The sequence below is a fragment of the Artibeus jamaicensis genome, unplaced genomic scaffold (genome assembly GCF_021234435.1).
Source record: "Artibeus jamaicensis isolate MK-2021 breed Jamaican fruit bat unplaced genomic scaffold, CSHL_Jam_final scaffold_461, whole genome shotgun sequence".
NCBI lineage: Eukaryota > Metazoa > Chordata > Mammalia > Chiroptera > Phyllostomidae > Artibeus > Artibeus jamaicensis.
The window spans coordinates 10,087,457-10,105,212 of NW_026522045.1; the positions used below are offsets into that span (position 1 = coordinate 10,087,457).

General features: G+C 36.1%; 1 protein-coding gene across 3 annotated transcripts in view; it reads left to right on the forward strand.

Annotated features, from left to right (window-relative positions):
* COL4A5 (collagen type IV alpha 5 chain) overlaps positions 1-17,756 on the forward strand; it is a 293,639-nt gene that overhangs the window by 264,279 nt on the left and 11,604 nt on the right. For all 3 annotated transcript variants that reach the window (XM_053657521.1, XM_037167116.2, XM_053657520.1), the window contains 5 exons: positions 4,841-4,974; positions 14,108-14,180; positions 14,316-14,387; positions 15,157-15,285; positions 16,322-16,420. In XM_053657521.1, the coding sequence (XP_053513496.1) occupies positions 4,841-4,974; positions 14,108-14,180; positions 14,316-14,387; positions 15,157-15,285; positions 16,322-16,420 (507 nt within the window). The remainder of the gene's footprint in view (positions 1-4,840; positions 4,975-14,107; positions 14,181-14,315; positions 14,388-15,156; positions 15,286-16,321; positions 16,421-17,756) is intronic.

The window sequence follows — 17,756 nt, forward strand, 5'->3', positions numbered from 1 at the left end:
TGGTGGCCCCACATTGTGTGCAAAGAAACTGGGAGGAACAACTGGGGAGCAAGACAGACTGAGCAAACTGGAGTTTCAGGGTAAGGAAATAAAGCCTCAAACCTCTGATTGAGAACACCTGTGGGGGTTGATACAGTAGCAGGAGAAACCCCCAGCCTCACATCAGAGTTTATTGGAGAGACCCACAGGGTCCCAGAACATACACAAGCCTACCCACCTGGAAATCAGCACCAGAAGGGCCCAATTTGATTGTGGGTAGGTAGGGAAGTAACTGAAAACTGGTAGAGATCAGAGAAGATGGCATTGTTCCCTCTAAGACCCCTCCCCCACATGCAGCATCACAACACAGCAACATGGGTTGCCCCACCCTGGTGATAACCTAAGGCTCCATGCCTTACTACATAACAGGCACACCAAGACAAAAAAAATAGCCAAAATGAAAGAACAGATCAAAGCTCCAGAAAAAATACAACTAGGTAGTGAAGAGATAGACAACCTATCAACTGTGCAGTTCAAAACACTGGAAATAAGGATGCTCACAGATGGTTGAATGTGGTCACAAATTAGATGAAAAAATGAAGGCTATGCTAAGTGAAACAAAGGAAAATGTACAGGGAAACAACAGTGACAGGAAGGAAACTGGAATTCAAATCAATGTTGCGGACCAGAAGGAAGAAAGAAACATTCAAGAAAAACAGAATAAAGAAACAAGAATTCAAAAAAATAAGGAGAGGCTTAGGAACCTCCAGGACATCTTTAAACATCCCAACATCAGAACCATAGGGGTGCCAGAGGGAGAAGAGGAAGAACAAGAAGTTGAAAACTTATTTGAACAAATAATGAAGGAAAACTTCCCCAATCTAGCAAAGAAAATAAACTACCAGGAAGTCCAGGACGCTTAGAGAGTCCCAAAGAAATGAGACCCAAGAAGGAACACACCAAGGCACATCATCATTAAGTTACCCAAGATTAAAGATAAGGAGAGAATCTTAAAAGCAGCAAGAGGAAAGGAGATAGTTACCTACAAAGGAGTGTCCATGAGACTGTCAGCTGATTTCTCCAAAGAAACCTTACAGGCAAGAAGGGGCTGGAAAGAAGTATTTCAAGTCATGAAAGGCAAGGACCAAATAATCCAAGCTTGCTCTGTCCAGCAAAGCTTTCATTTAATGGAAGGGCAGATAAAGTGCTTCCAAGATAATAAGGTTAAGTTAAAGGAGTTCATCATCACCAAGCCCTTGTTATATGAAATGTTAAAGGGACTTATCTAAGAAAAAGAAGATAAAAAATATGAATAGTAAAATGACAACAAACTCACATTTATTAACAACTGAACTTAAAACAAAAACAAAAACAAACTAAGCAACAACTAGAACAGGATCAGAATCACAGAAATGGAGATCACATGGAGGGTTATCAACAGTGGAATTGGAGGGGGACGGAGGGGGAAAGGTACAGAGAATAAGTTGCATAGATGGCAGGTAGAAAATAGACAGGGAGAGGTTAAGAATAGCATAGGAAATATAGAAGCCAAAGAACTTATATGTATGACCCATGGACATGAACTAAAGGTGGGGAATTTGAATGGGAAGCGGGTATGCAGGACAGAGGGGAATAAAGGTGGGGAAATAGGACAACTGTAATGGCATAATCAATAAAATATATTTTAAAAAAGAAAATAACTACTTTGCTTTAAAAATCCTACCTAGGGAGTTTGCACTCAGTGTTTGTTTTTATTCACTTGCTTAAGTGTAAAATACCTCAACCCATTCTGTATGATCGGTTAGGGAATTTTTGAGTGTGTCTGTCTGGATGCGAGGCTAAGGTGACTATATAATTTGAATTGTTTAAAGATTAAAACAATTGTATTGTTGTGGACCTTTTTCCTTTCTCTATTTCTAATCACATAGGAATAGCTGAAAAATTAAAAATGGGTTCATATTTTAAAGATACAATTATAGTAATAATAATTTTAAAAACCATTAACATAAATTCTTATACTATGCCAGGATCTGCATTAAGTAATTTATACCTATTATCTTATTTAATCCTTGGAACAACCTGACAAAGTAGGTTGTTCTTACTGAAAAGTAAAAGTTTTCATTAAAAAAAATTAATTTATTGGGGTAGCATTGGTTAATAAGATTATATAGGTTTCAAATGTACATTTCTATGATACATGATCTGAATATTTTGTTGTGTCCCCACCACACAAAGTCATATTATCTTCTATCACTATATATTTGGCCCCCTTTACCTTTTACTACCTCCCCAGGCCCCTTCGCTCTGGTAAGATCATAACGTTGTTTGTGTTTATGAGTTTCATTTGTGTATCTCACATGTAAGTGAAATTATATCATTCTAGCTTTTACTGACTGATTTATTTTGCTTAGCATAATATTCTCAAGGTTCATCCATAATGAAGATGTGGTACATGTATACAAGATAATGTCCATTTTAAAGAAGATAAGATTCAGGCAAAGGAGATTGCTAAACTTGCCAAAGTCAAACAGCTAATGATTATTGGAGCTGGAATTCCAACCCAGCAGTCTAGCTCCAAAGTGCAGCACTCTTAATCTGGATTCTATGCTGCCTTGTTCACATGTAGCCATTAGTTCTGGGTTTTGAGAGTGTTGGAAAAGAAACTAAAGTTCAAATGTTATTTTTTTATTAAAAAATGACCCTTTGTTAAGGATGACAACTAGACTTTTGTCATTAATAAATTAGTAATATATACAGATATTGAATTACAATGTTATACACCTGAAACTTACATAATATTATATACCCATTTTAGCTCAATAAAAAGATAATCCTTTGTCCATGTGTAAGCATGAAGTTGGTATTCTAAATTCATATGAAATGTTTTGTACCTAATTCTATCATTCCTAGAGCATGGCAGTTATAAGATCACTCAGGTATTTATTAAATAAAACACATATATATTTCAAAAAAATAAATAAATTAACATGGCTATGATATGTCCTACATATCTTCCTTTTTTTGTTGAAACTAAGGAAAAACTAAGATTACTAGAAGAAACAGTATAAGTGCTAACTATTGGCTTTTTCGTTATTTAGTGCTTTATGATTTTTCTTAAGGCATGTCTACTTACTCTCGGCCTCAGCCACTGCTTAGCACTCTGCAAGCAAGCAACAGCTATATCCCACCTAGTGAAAAAAAGATGTGGCTATTGATAACATGTCCTTTGTTGCTTAATGGACATATCTTTAATTTAGAAAGCAAAGGTAAAAAGAACTTAGAAAAATTCCATTTTAAATTATTTTATTTATTCACAAGATATATGCAAAGTTATTTATTTTCATAAACATTTAAAATGTAAATAATGAAATATTGTTAAATTATAAAGCATAATATTAAGTCAATTAATTTCTGGCATTTAAAGATATTCTCATGTATTAAGCATGTCACTAAAATGAAATTGAAGTTCCCTTAAATTACTGTTAAGTGATAAAAGCTGATTGCATAATTAAGTAATAAAAGCTGAATAAAAGCTCTGGTTTGTGTGGCTCAGTGGATTGAGGGACGGCCAGTGAACCAAAAGGACACAGGTTTGATTCCTAGTTAGGGCACATACCTGGGTTGTGGGCCAGGTCCCCAGTGGGGGGGCACACAAGAGGCAACCACACATTGATGTTCCTCTTCCTCTCATTCTCCTTCCTTTTCACTCTCTAAAATAAATAATATCTTTTTTAAAAAGCTGAATAAAAGTAAATACTTCCAGTAAAGCAATTTGATTTTAATCACATTGACACAAGTAGCTTGAATGCCTGGTTGCTCTGAAAGTATGGTCCAGAAGAACCAGCAGCTTTAACTATAGGGCGCTTGTATATGTACAGAGCACTTGCTAAAATGCAAATTCCTAGGCCCCTCCCCAGCCTCACAGAATCGAAAACTCTTGGTGTTCGGCCCAGGAGTCTGTTTTAACAGGCCATCCTTGGGATTCTAATGAATGTTCAAATTTTAAAACAGTGCCCTATGATGTCTGTTTCTTTTGACTTAAATCAAACAAGGATTATAGATGTAATATCTATTATAATGTTATGGGTATACTATATTTAATATACAATAAAATACAAATTAAAACTGTCTGAAAACCAGTGTTTATAACAAAAATAACACAACCCCATTTACATTACAGGACCAGCATAGTCTTATATAATTTAATGTAGTCTGAATTTTATTTTGCAAATTATTAATATTTAGATGACATATTTTAAAAGCCTAAATTTCATGCTATTTTTTATGAGAAAATAACCAAATGTAATACATACATATGAATGGAAACCCTGCATACATGAGAGATCCCCATGTATGAGAAATTCAGAGACAGAAAGGAAAAATGGGTATATAAGATATTCTGACCTAGGGATGAGGTAAAATGCCTTAGGGGCTTCAAGGGTCATTGCAGGATGATAGGAAGAGGAGATGTTTATTTAAAAATTTTAAATAATTTTTAAATTTTTTCAATTATAGTTGACATACAATATTATATTAGTATCAGGCATGCACCCTAAATCAGACATTATATAACTTACTAAGTCATCATTCCAATAAATCTCATACCCATTTGACAACATATATAATTATTAGAACATTAATGACTATATTACCTATGCTATACTTTACAACTAAAAATCAAACAAGCAGAGCAGAAACAGACTTGTAGATACAGAGAACATTTTGATGGTTGCCAGATGGAAGGTAGATTGCGGGATGCATGGGTAAAGTGAAGGGATTTAGAAGTACAAATAGGTAGTTACAGAACAGTTATGCTACTTTTATATTGTGCTAACATGGTCATTTTTTGTGCATTATCAAGGTCTACCAGGTCCAGAAGGTCCCTGGGGTCTCCCTGGAAATGGACGTATTAAAGGAGAGAAAGGAAACCCAGGTCAACCTGGGCAACCTGGTTTGCCTGGTTTGAAAGGAGATCAAGGACCACCAGGATACCAGGTAAGAAATTAGAGTAGATATTTGATAAGAAATGGATGTGGCTATTTGGAAGCAAAATAAGAATTCCATGCTAAATTATTTTAAATAGCATTTACTGGTCTAGCCTCTACGTATAGTTCATTGGTGAATTATAAAAAAAGAAAATGTCAAGTTTCCTATCTTCTTCCACCTAAAGGGACTTTGCTACCTTTTAGATAAAGGGTCTTTGGTATGTATAGTATTTAGATTTAAGAGACCTTCATTTTAGTGTAAGTAAATTTACAAAAGGAGACATGTATATCAGAGCATTGCATGTAGAAGAGTACACTCAGAAGGAAGTAATTACGGTGAGTGGGTATATTTTAGACCTTGAAATTAGATAGTATGAGGGTCAAATTTTAGTTCTAATGCATATTTTTGCTTTGTGTCTATGAGAAAGGCAGATAGATTCTTGGGGTTTCTGTCTTCACCTGTGAAAAGAGAGTAATAGCATATTCCTACATCTATATTCATGTGCTTTCCACCTTGGTTTGAGTGACCCAAAAAGTCACTTTTTTTTTTGCTTTAAAAATATTTTTTTATTTTTTTATTTTTTATTTAATTATTGTTCAAGTACAGTTTTCTGTCTTTTACTCCCATCCTAACCCACCCCCGCAGTGCTCCCCATCTCCCTCCCATTTCTACCCCCCTTAGTTGTTGTCCATATGTCCTTTATACTAGTTACTGTAAATCCTTTCCCTTTTCCCCCTGAAATTCCCTCCCCTCACCCCTCTGGTCACTGTCCCCCTGTTCTCTATTTCAGTGTCTTTTATTTTGCTTGCTTGTTTTGTTGCTAGCTTCCTGTTAAAGGTGAGATCATATGGTATTTGTCTTTCAACACCTGGCTTATTTCACTCAGCATAATGCTTTCCAGTTCTAGCCATGCTGTTGCAAAGGGTAGTAGCTCCTTTCTGCTGCATAGAATTCCATTGTGTATATGTACTATAAATTTTTGATCCATTCATTTACTGACGGGCACCTAGAAAACCTCAGATATTTTATGCAGCAACTTTTTTACTGATATATCCCCTAGAGCAAGGGACATAAAAGAAAGAATAAACAAATAGGATCTCATCAAAATTAAAAGCTTTTGGTGAGGCGTTGGTGGTATAGTGGTGAGCATAGCTGCCTTTCAAAATTAAAAGCTTTTGCACGGCTAAAGAAAACAGTCACTTTCTTTTTTTTAATTATTTTTTGTTATTCAATTACCGTTGTCCTCATCATTTTTCCCCCATTACTCTCCCCTGCCCTACCCATCCCCCACATTCAGTCCTCCTCTGCCCTGCTATCTTTGTCCATGGGTCCTTTATGCATGTTCCTTGATGACTCTTTCCCTTCTCTCCCCAATATCCCCTTCCCCCCACCTCCACAAGTCAGCGTCAATTTGCTCCTTATTTCCATGTCTCCGTTTCTCTTTTGTTTTGTTGATTAGGTTTCATGTATAAGTAACATTATATGGTATTTTTCTTTCACCACCTAGCTTATTTCACTTAGCATAATGCTCTCCAGTTCTGGATCCTCAAAGTTTCTTTCAGTCATTCAGGAGGGTTGTCATTAGATTTGGCAGCCAACACAGGCTGGGTCTGTCTTTGTCCCTTAAAGTTTTCCAACAACTAACCTGTTTTTATTATGATATTACTATTTTTCTGGACACCTAGACTTAAAGTTTTAGTTCTGTTCCTATTCATTCTGTATTTACTCCCTCCTCATTCATTTCTCATGTACTTCCAGTTCATATGTCATTATGCCTGATTCAAAACTCCTTGATACCAATATTTTATAAATCTAGTATTATCAAGTTCTGTTCATTTTCTTTTCTGCAAGTCAGTTCTTACACTTGTACTTTTTCTAACTTTTATTTGGAAATAATGTTAAACATATAGAAACATTGCAAAAATGTTGAAAAACCTGCCATGAATCATTTACCCAAATGAACCAATTGTTAATATTTTCCCCACTTACTTTCTGTATGTATGTTATGTTATATAATTATATATAGACTTCTGAAACATTTGAGAATAAGTTGCATCCATCATGGCCCCTGACCACTAAATACTTGAGTGCAAAAAATTTCTAAGATTAAATAATTTTAATATAACCACAGTATAGCTACCAACTCCAGAAAATTGAACATCAATATAATACTTGTATTTCTACATTACATATCCAATTGTGTCAAGTGACCTAGTAATGCCCTTTATAGTATTTTCTCCTCCAGTATCAGATCCAGACCAAACCATGCATTGAATTTAACTGCCATATCTCTTTATTATTCCTTAATCTGATTCAGTTTTTAAAACTATCATCTTCCTTCTTGATCTTGACATTTTTAGAGAAATGTAGCCACTCCCTATGTTTTAAAAATAGAATTTTTCTTCTTTTGTTTGCTGTTTCCTCACGTTTTGCTTCTCCAGCTAGACTACTATATGAGTGATTTTGTGTCCAGCTCAGATATAAAGGCTCAAGATGTTAATCTGCCCCTTACTGGTGATCTTAATTTTGATCACCTAATCAAGTTGTTACCTGATTTTTTTTACTTAACTGATTATATATATATATATATATATATATATATATATATATATATATATAGAGAGAGAGAGAGAGAGAGAGAGAGAGAGAGCCCTTCATTCCCAAGAAGCTAAATAAACACTCTTTTCAAATGCACATGGAACATTTTCAAAAATAGACCACATGCTAGGATACAAAAAGAGCCTCAACAAATTCAAGAAAATTGAAATTATACCAAATATTTTCTCTGGCCACAAGGGACTGAAACTAGAAACCAACCCCAAGGGAAAAAACCCAAACATTCAAAATCTTGGAGATTGAATAGCATGCTATTAAACAATGAATGGGTCAAGAATGAAATTAGGGAAGAAATCAAAACATTTCTGGAAACAAATGAAAATGAACTCACAACAACCCAAAACTTGTGGTACAGAGCAAAGGCAGTCTTGAGAGGGAAGTTCATAGTGATACAGGCCTACCTAAAAAACATAGAAACATTGCAAACAAACAATGTAACACTACACCTACAAGAACTCAAGGAACAACAACAAATACAGGCCAGATCAAGTAGAAGGAAAGAAATAACCAAGATCAGAGCAGAATTAAATGACTTATAGACTAAAAACACAATTCTAAGGATCAGTGAATCCAGGAGCTGGTGCTTTGAAAAGATAAACAAAATCGACAAGCCAATAAGCAGGCTCATGAAGAAAAAAAAAGAGAGAGGACCCAAATGCACACAAATAGAAATGAAAGAAGAGAGATTACAACTGACACCACAGAAATACAAATGATTGTAAGAAGTTACTATGAAGAACTGTATACCAAGAAATTTGAAAGTGTAGGTGAAATGGATAAATTTCTAGAAAAGATACAATCTTCTAAAACTCAATGAAGAAGAAGCAGAAAGCCTAAACAGTCCAATAACAGCAGATGAAATTGAAGCAGTAATCAAAAAACTCATGACACACAAAAGGCCTGGACAAGATGGTTTCACAGGAGAATTCTACAAAGTGTTTAAGGAACAGCTAACCCCTACCCTTCACAGACAATTCCATAAAATTCAAATAATGGAAGACTCCCAAGCTCTTTTTATGAAGCCAGCATCATCCTAATACCAAAACCAGATAAAGACACAACAAGGAAAGAAAACCTCAGGCCAGTATGACTGACAAACATAGACACTAAAACCCTCAACAAAATATTGGAAAACCACATCCAAAAATACATTAAACATCATACTCCATGACCAAGTGGATTCATTCCAGAGATGCAAGGATGGTTCAACATTCACAAATCAGTAAATGTAATACATTATATAAACAAACGCAAAGCCAAAAATCACATGATTATTATCAATAGATCTAGAAAAAGCATTTGATAAGGTACAGTACCTATTTATGATAAAAACACTCAGCAAAGTAAGAATAGAGAGAACATTCCTCAACATAATAGAAGCCATATATGAGAGACCTACAGCCAACAATATACTCAACAATATACTCAAAAACTAAAATCTTTTCCACTAAGATCAGGAACAAGACAAGGATGTCCACTTTCACCACTTCTATTCAATATAGTATTGGAAGTTTTAGCCACAGCAATCAGACAAGAAAAGGAAATAAAAGGCATTCCAAATCAGAAAGGAGGAAACAAAACTGTCATTGTTTGCAGATGACATGATAGTGTACATGGAAAATTCTATAGACTCTACCCCAAAACTGCTCAACCTAATAAATAAATTTGCCAAAACAGCAGGATTCAAAGTCAATATCCAGAAATCAAAGGCATTTTTGTATACCAACAATGAAACAGCAGAAGCAGAAATCAAGAATAAAATCCCATTTGATATAGAAACAAGAAAAATAAAATACCTAGAAATAAACCTAACCAAGGAGGGAAAAGACCTGTATGCAGAAAACTACACAACACTGAAGAAAGAAATCAAGGAACACACAAACAGATGGAAACATATACCATGTTCATGGATCACAAGAATTACATCATAAAAATGTCCATCCTACCCAAAGCAATTTACAAATTCAATGCAATGCCTATTAAAGTACCAATGGCATATTTCACAGACAAAGGACAAACACTTCAAAAATTTATATGGAAACATAAACGACCCCGAATAGCTGCTGCAATTTTGAGAAGGAAGAGCAAAGTAAGAGGGATCACAATACCTGATACCAAATAGTATTACAATACCACTGTAATCAAAACAGCCTGGTACTGGCATAAAAACCGGCACATGGACCAGTGGAACAGAACAGAGAGTCCAGAAATAAACACAAGTCTATACAGTCAATTACTATTTGACAAAGGGGACAGCAACATAAAATGGAGCAAGGATAGCCTCTTGAACCAATGTGTTGGGAGAACTGGACAGCTACGTGTGAAAAAATGAAACTTGAGCACCAACTTACACCATACACCAAAATAAATTCAAGGTGGATAAGAGGTTTAAATATAAGTCCCAACACCATTAAAGTACTAGAGGAGAACATAGGGAGAAAAATCTCATACATTTCATGCAGCAACATTTTCACTGATATGTCCCCTAGAGCAAGGGACATAAAGGAAAGAATAAACAAGTGGCATCTCATCAAAATAAAAAGCTTCTGCACAGCTAAAGAAAACAGTATTAAAATAAAAAGATAACCAACTCTATGGGAAAACATATTTACCGATGATACCTCAGACAAGGGGTTAATCTCCAAAATATATAAAGCAATTACATGACTCCACTCTAAGATGACAAGCAACCCAATTAAAAATTGGGCAAAGGACTTGAACAGACACTTCTCCAAGGAGGACTTACAGAAGATCCAGAGACACATTAAAACATGCTTAGTATGGCTAGCTATCAGAGAGATGCAAATTGAAACCACAATGAAATATCACTTCACACCAGTCAGAATGGACATCATAAACAAAGGAACAAACAACAAATTTTGGAGAGGTTGTGGAGAAAAGGGAACTCTAGTGCATTGTTGGTGGGATTGCAGACTGGTACAACCACTATGGAAAAGAGTATGGAATTTTTCTCAGAAAATGAAAAATGGACTTGCCTTTAGACCCAGCAATTCTACTGCTAGGATTATACCCTAAGAACATTGAAACACCAATCCAAAAGAATCTCTGCACCCCAGTGTTCATAGCAACACAATTTACAATAGCCATGTATGGGAAGAAACCTAAGTGCCCATTAGGGAATGAATGGATAAAAAAACTATGTTACATTTACACAATGATATTCTTTTAAAATATATTTTATTGATTATGCCATTACAGTTGTTCCATTCACCCCCTTCATTCCCCTCCATTCTACACTCTCCCTCCCCCACCATCTCCCCTTTAGGTTATAACCATGTGTCTCAAGTTCTTTAGATTCTACAATTTCCATACTATTCGTGCCCTCCCCCTATCTATTTTATCTACTGTCTATGCTACTTATTCTCTGTACTTTCTCCCTCCTTCTCCTCCTCCCACTTTCTTGTTGGTAACCCTCCATGTGATCTTCATTTCTATGGTTCTGCTCTTGATCTAGCTGTCCTTTTAGTTTGCTTTTGTTTTAGGTATGGTTGTTAATAACTGTGAGTTTGCTGTCCTTTCACTGTTCATCTTTTTTATCTTCTTTTTCTTAGGTAAGTCCCTTTAACATTTCATATAATAAGGGCTTGGTGATGATGAACTCCTTGAATTTGATCTTATCTAAGAAGCACTTTATCTGCCCTTCCATTCTAAATAAAAGCTTTGCTGGTTACAGCAATCTTGGTTATAGGTCTGTGGATTTCATGGCTTGGAATACTTCTTTCCAGCCCCTTGCCTATAAGGTCTCTTTTGAGAAATCAGCTGACAGTTTGATGGGAACTCCTTTGTAGGTAACTGTGCCCTTATCTCTTGCTGCTTCTAGGATTCTCTCCTTCATTTTAATCTTGGCTAATGTAATGATGATGTGCCTTGGTGTGTTCCTTCTTGGGTCCAACTTCTTTGGGAATCTCTGAGCTTCCTGGATTTCCAGGAAGTCTATTGCCTTTGCCAGATTGGGGAAGTTTTTTTTAATTATTTGTTCAAATAAATTTTCCACTTGCTCCCTCTCTTCCCCTTTTGGTACCCCTATAATTCGGATGTTGGAGCATTTAAAGGTGTCCTGTATGTTCCTAAGCCTGGCCTCAGTTTTTTGAATTCTTGTTTCTTCACATTTTTCTGTTTGGTCATTTTTTTGTTTCTTCTGGTCCACTCTCTTGATTTGAGTCCCAGTTTCCTTTTCATCACTGTTTGTTTCCTGTGCATTTCCCTTCATTTCACTTAGTTTAGCCTTTATATGTTCCTCTAATTTGTGACTAAAATCAGTCAGTTCTGTGAGCATCCTGATCACCAGTGTTTTGAACTGTGCATCTGAAAATTTGTCTATTTCTTGGTCACTTAGAGTTATTGGCTCTGAGGCTTTGAGTTCTTCTTGAGCCATGTTTTGTTCTTTTTGTGCCTGTTATGTATGAGGAGTCAAGCCTTCGGTGCTCACCAGGGTGGGGCCTCCCAGGTCGCAGGGTTGTGACGCTGTATGGGGGCAGGATCAGAGAGGGTCAATAGCAGTCCCCTCTGCTGCTTCCGCCACTAGGGCCTGCATGGTCTGCCTCACTGCTTTCACCTTCACTGGTTTATCTGTGTGTAAATGTATGACCATGGTCAGCGTGCCGCCTTGCGCCCCCACTTGGTCTCCGGTTGCTACCACACACCTGGGATCTGCCCACAGCTGCTGTATTGCCTGGGTGGAGGGATTTTTCCTGCCCCCCCCAACTCCACTGCTGGCTCCGACCCTCTTACCAGTCGGGTGGAACAGTTCGTTGTTGTTGAACTTCCGTACAGTTCAATTTTCTGTGTTTTGGCTGCATTTTTTGTTTCTAAACCTTTGTTGTCTTTAAACTTGGTTGTGCAAGAATGCACAGTGTTTCCACCTACGCCTTCATCTTGGCGGAAGTCCTACACAATATTCTTTGCAGGAGAAAAAAAGAAGGATCTCCTACCCCTTTGCAACAGCATGGATGGAACTGGAAAGCATTATGCTAAGCAAAATAAGCCAGGTGGTGAAAGAGAAATACCACATGATCTCAACTTTAACAGAAACATAAACAACAAAACAATCAATCAAGCAAAATATAACTAAAGATAATGAAATAGAAAACAGGTTGACAGTGTCCAGAGGGGAGAGAGGAGGGAATTTCAGGGGAAAAGGTGAAGGGTTTACAGGAACAAGTAAAAAGGACACATGGATAAAATCTATAGGGGGTGGAAACGGGAAGGGAGGAGGGCTGGGGTGCTGGGCTGGGATGGGAGTAAAAGACAGAAAACTGTACTTGAACAACAATTAGAAAAAGAAATTTAAAAAAACGTGGTTATCTGATTCCTCTACTTAATGGTTACCAATGTTCTTCTTTGTAACTAATAAGTAAAACTACAGGAAGGCACACATTAAGTTAATGTGAGTATACTGGTCCTCATCAAAATCTCCCCTTAGAGTTAATAATCTATTTACAATTTTTGTCTCAACCAGTCAACAGTGTGATAGTGGCAAATGATTTTCTAACCTTTAGCACTATCTACACATGTACCCTACTGTAAGAATCTAATTTCTTCTATTGACTGTCCATTTGGCGTCATAAATTATTTTTAATGATTTGTAATTTTTAAACTATCATTACTTATTTTGATGCTCAAATTGTCTTAGATTTGGGAATCCCTTCAAGCTGGATTCTATGTCTTTCTGACATACATGACTCTCTCCCCCTTTTTTCTATTTTCTTACATTTTAGCATAATATTATGTTCCAGGCTTGCCTCTTTTTCATTTATACTAATAGTTTTATTGTCTCACGCATTATTTTTTAGGTTCATTTTACATTTACTTTCAATTCTTGTTCTTTTTTTACTAAAGCAACAGAAATTTTTTTCTTGCAGTTTTAAAAAAATTTATTTTAATTATTGTTCAAGTACAGTTTTCTGTCTTTTACTCTGATCCAAACCCACCCCCCAGTGCTCCCCACTTCCCTGACATTTCCACCCCCTTAGTTTTTATCCATGTGTCCTTTATACTTGTTCTTGTAAACCCTTCTCCTTCTTCTTTGTATAGTTTTCTTAGCCCTCAAATCCAGTTAATTAATAGGCTCTATTGTATTTTTTGCTAAGTCTTTCAGGTGTTATCATTTCTGGACATGTGATTCTAATCCAAGTACTCATCATCTCAGGGATACACTAAAAAATAGTGTCTTTGCTAGTGATAACAAAATAATAACTATCATTTATTAAGCACACACCATACGCCCGTCAGTTTTCTAAGTACTTAATATAAACCATCACATGTAATCCTCAAAACAACCTTACAAGGTAGATATTATTTTCTGTATAAGTGATAAAACTATGAATCAAAGAGGTTAAACAGTCAACTCAAGGTTACACAAGCTAATAAGAAGCAAAACTGGGATTTGAATCCTGGGAGTTTGACTCTAGACCCAGTGCCATAAATCACTATGCAACACCACCCATATCCTCATTCTCCCCCCCCCACAATTTTTTCTCTAAAATTAATTATTTTATTTATTCAGGGTAATCCTGGCCGGCCAGGTCTCAATGGAATGAAAGGAGATCCTGGTCTCCATGGTGGTCCAGGATTTCCAGGTATTTGAAGGGATGTTTTGATGTTCCCCCTTTTCATTAAACACATTTGGGACAAGATATCCATTTTTTTACTTGGCTCAGCAAAGACTGTGGTCCTGGTGCTTTACTGTGCAATTGTATGTACCTTTTTTGCAGGCATGAAAGGACCCAGTGGACTACTTGGTTCACCTGGCCCTGAGGGAGATCCAGGATTTATTGGGCCTCCAGGTAATACTTATTCTTGAAGCTAGTTATACCTGATAACTTAAATGCATTGAAGAATCTGAAAGTTTGCATTCCTTATTTCTACCAAATTTTCAGAGTCTTAGCCCCCAACAACTGAGGGGAAATAGATAAGATTCTCCCTCTATTTAGTAATCTCTCAAACTCTGTATTTCATTAATATAATATTGAGAGAAGACCTTTTATATTTAAGATAACAACAGTACAAACAAGAATGCTTCACTTAGATTTTCTTATTGCCTACTATATGAACTTTTCCATATTCAGTTGAACAGACCACAAGAGCAAGTCACACAGGTATGTTTTAATATGAAAAAAGGTTTTTTGTTCTGTTTTATTTTGCTTTTTGCTGACCCTATTGGTTCAGTGGATCCCCTGACAAGCAAAACAAACAAAAACTGCAAATGATGTAAGAATTAGAATGGACTTGTCAGGAAATAGAATTGTCTTCTCTCAACACCAACGTTCACAGATTTGAAATGAATTATTCTTTCTAGTAATCAGTCATTCTTCAAATCTTGAACATAGGGACAATATGTCTAATTTTTCCATTGGCCCTAAGAAAATTTTATTTTTTCAGTCTTCTGGGTAGATAATGATATCTTTCACAAACAGATTTCTGTTGAACATGACAATTCCATACATGTAACTTATTTCTCATACCAGTTCTTATTCTAGCCTTAGGACACTTTGGCATTCATTCCTTCCAAACTTTGTCTTCCCTACCTTTAAATTTGTATATTTTGACTTTTAGGTACCTCTGGATTACCTGGTCCTTCAGGTCAGAATATTGTAATCAAAGGAGATGCTGGTCCACCAGGGGTCCCAGGCCAGCCTGGATTTAAAGGTCTACCAGGACTACCAGGACCTCATGGACTACCAGGTACCTTTGCAGATCTTCTTTTTAAGCCTTATCTATTTGAGAACATTCCCTAATTCTCCTTTCACTTGCCAGAGTTTTACTAGACCACCACAGGTTCCATTTCCTTTTTGAGTTTTTTTGTTTGGTATGGTTTTTTTAAAGATTTTATTTATTTATCCTTAGAGGGGAAGGGCAGGAGAGAGAGAGAGAAACATCAGTGTATGGTTGCCTTTCCTGCATCCCTTGCTGGGAACTGGCCTGCAGGGAACTGGGCTGTAACCCAGGCATGTGCCCTGGCTGGGAATCGAACAGCAATTGTCTGGTTCCCAGGCCCGCGCTCAGTCCACTGAGCTACACCAGCCAGGGCTTGAGGTTTTTTATTTAATTTCAATTTATCATGTCCTAACTTCTCTTAGTCCCAGTCCAATTTCTTCTAGCTCCTCTGGATATCCTAATTTGAATGATTTAGGTTAATATTGTATAAAACACTGTAATGAAATTAGTTTGTAATAAAGATCTGCTGCTGTCTCTATCCCAACTACCAGAAAGATAGAAGGATGATTTGATGGGCCATTAGTTCCCCACTGTGAGACCTCATTATTTTAGAACTAAACCCTGTGTAGTTGGCCATTTTACTCCATGCTTGCAGCCAACTTTGATTCTAAAAAAATCTATAAACAAATTTTAGTCTTTCTCTTTTAACAAGTGATTGAGTGGTAGTCTTTCCATAAATTAAAGGTACCAAGCAGTAACAACTTTATTCATGGTGGAATAGATAATAAAAGTTACATCTTGTACTCCAGTCTTGTTTTGAAGGCAAAGAGAACACAACTGTCATAGTATGGGAATCTCCACAAAGACAAATGTGTTGTTTAAATCTAATACTAAATCCTTTTCTACTTCCTTTGTCCTGAGTTTGAGCTATTCCTTCATGTATCTCAATTAAAGACAAAACCAGATTATGAGTTCATTGACTTCAAGCACCTTAAGTCTGCTAGATCTGTCTGGATGTTGAATTATTTTCCTTACATTTGTAAACCTTCTTTTTCCCTTGTAGGTCCACTTGGTCCTTCAGGAGATCCTGGACGCATTAGACTCCCTGGCTTTGATGGTGCAGAAGGGCATAAAGGAGACCCAGGTCTGCCAGGCCAGCCAGGTGCGACAACTATAACACTGCTTGCTGATACTATTCTTTAAGTCTTGGAAATGTCTGGAAAACATGGCCACCAATTGTAGTTGTGAGAGCTTCTCTTGAAAGAGTACGACTAGCTGGTGAATCTGTTGCTGGGGAGTAGATACAAAGATATTTACCAGTATAAGAGTAGCATAGAAAGATTTGTATTTATATGTTTAGAGCACTGGGAAACCCAGCTCTTTCTCAAAATCGGGATGTCCCAGGTACTTGCTGTATTTATCTGTTCTGATAATATTTAATATGTATCTGTGACTATCTTGAAACTATTGTGAATCCTCCACATTTGAAAATATCACAATAGAGTACAATTTCTATTACTAATGCAGTAAATACAGTTGCAAAGTTTAAGCAATCTCCTTGGTTTTGAGAGTCATAGTGCCTTCTTATACTAAGATGACTATATATGAAGTCACTCATTAATATATTTGAAGTCACTCATTAATAGGTACTCCTGATAATATTGTATTGGTATCTACTAGATTTCCAATCTGAACTCAAACTACTTCCAAAAATAGTTTGATTCAGTTTTGTAATTAAAATATACTAAAAGTAGCTAAAATAGAAATAAAATATTGTAATCCCAATGTTTTAAATATTTGGCAAAGGTCTAACAGCTTTTTAAAATAAACACATCCTATAGAAATTCCTTACCTGTTAAAGGGCATCTGTGAAAATGTCAGTTATTTTTATACTTGATGGCTAACCATTGAAAACTTTCCCCATAAGTTCAGAAATAGACAATGATATCTGCAATTATCACTTCTATTCAACATTGTACTGGAGGTTCTAGCCAGGGCAATTAAGAAAGAAGAGGGGGAAAGAGACATGCAAACTTGAAAAGGAGTAAAATTATTTGTATTTACAGAAGGCATAATCTTACATATAGCATTCCCTAAAGAATCCACAGAAAAAAATTATTAGAGTCAATAAATCAGTTCAACAAGTATGCAGGATACAAGAGATTGTGTGTATGTGTGTGCATATTTATATACAATTGTGTTTCTGCACATTAACAATGAACAATACACTAATGAAATTAAGAGACAAATTACATGTACAATAACACAACAACAAAATACTTGGGAATAAATTTAAGAAATGTCCATCAATTGATAGATGGGTAAAGAAAATGTGTTATATTTGTATGGTAGAATATTATTAGGCCATGAAAAGAAGGAAGTACCAATAAATGCTACACTATATATAAACTGTTGAAACATTAAGCTAAATGTAAAACACGAATCACAAAAGGCCCTATATTGTGTTTCAGTGTGAAGTATTCCAAAAAAGCAAATCT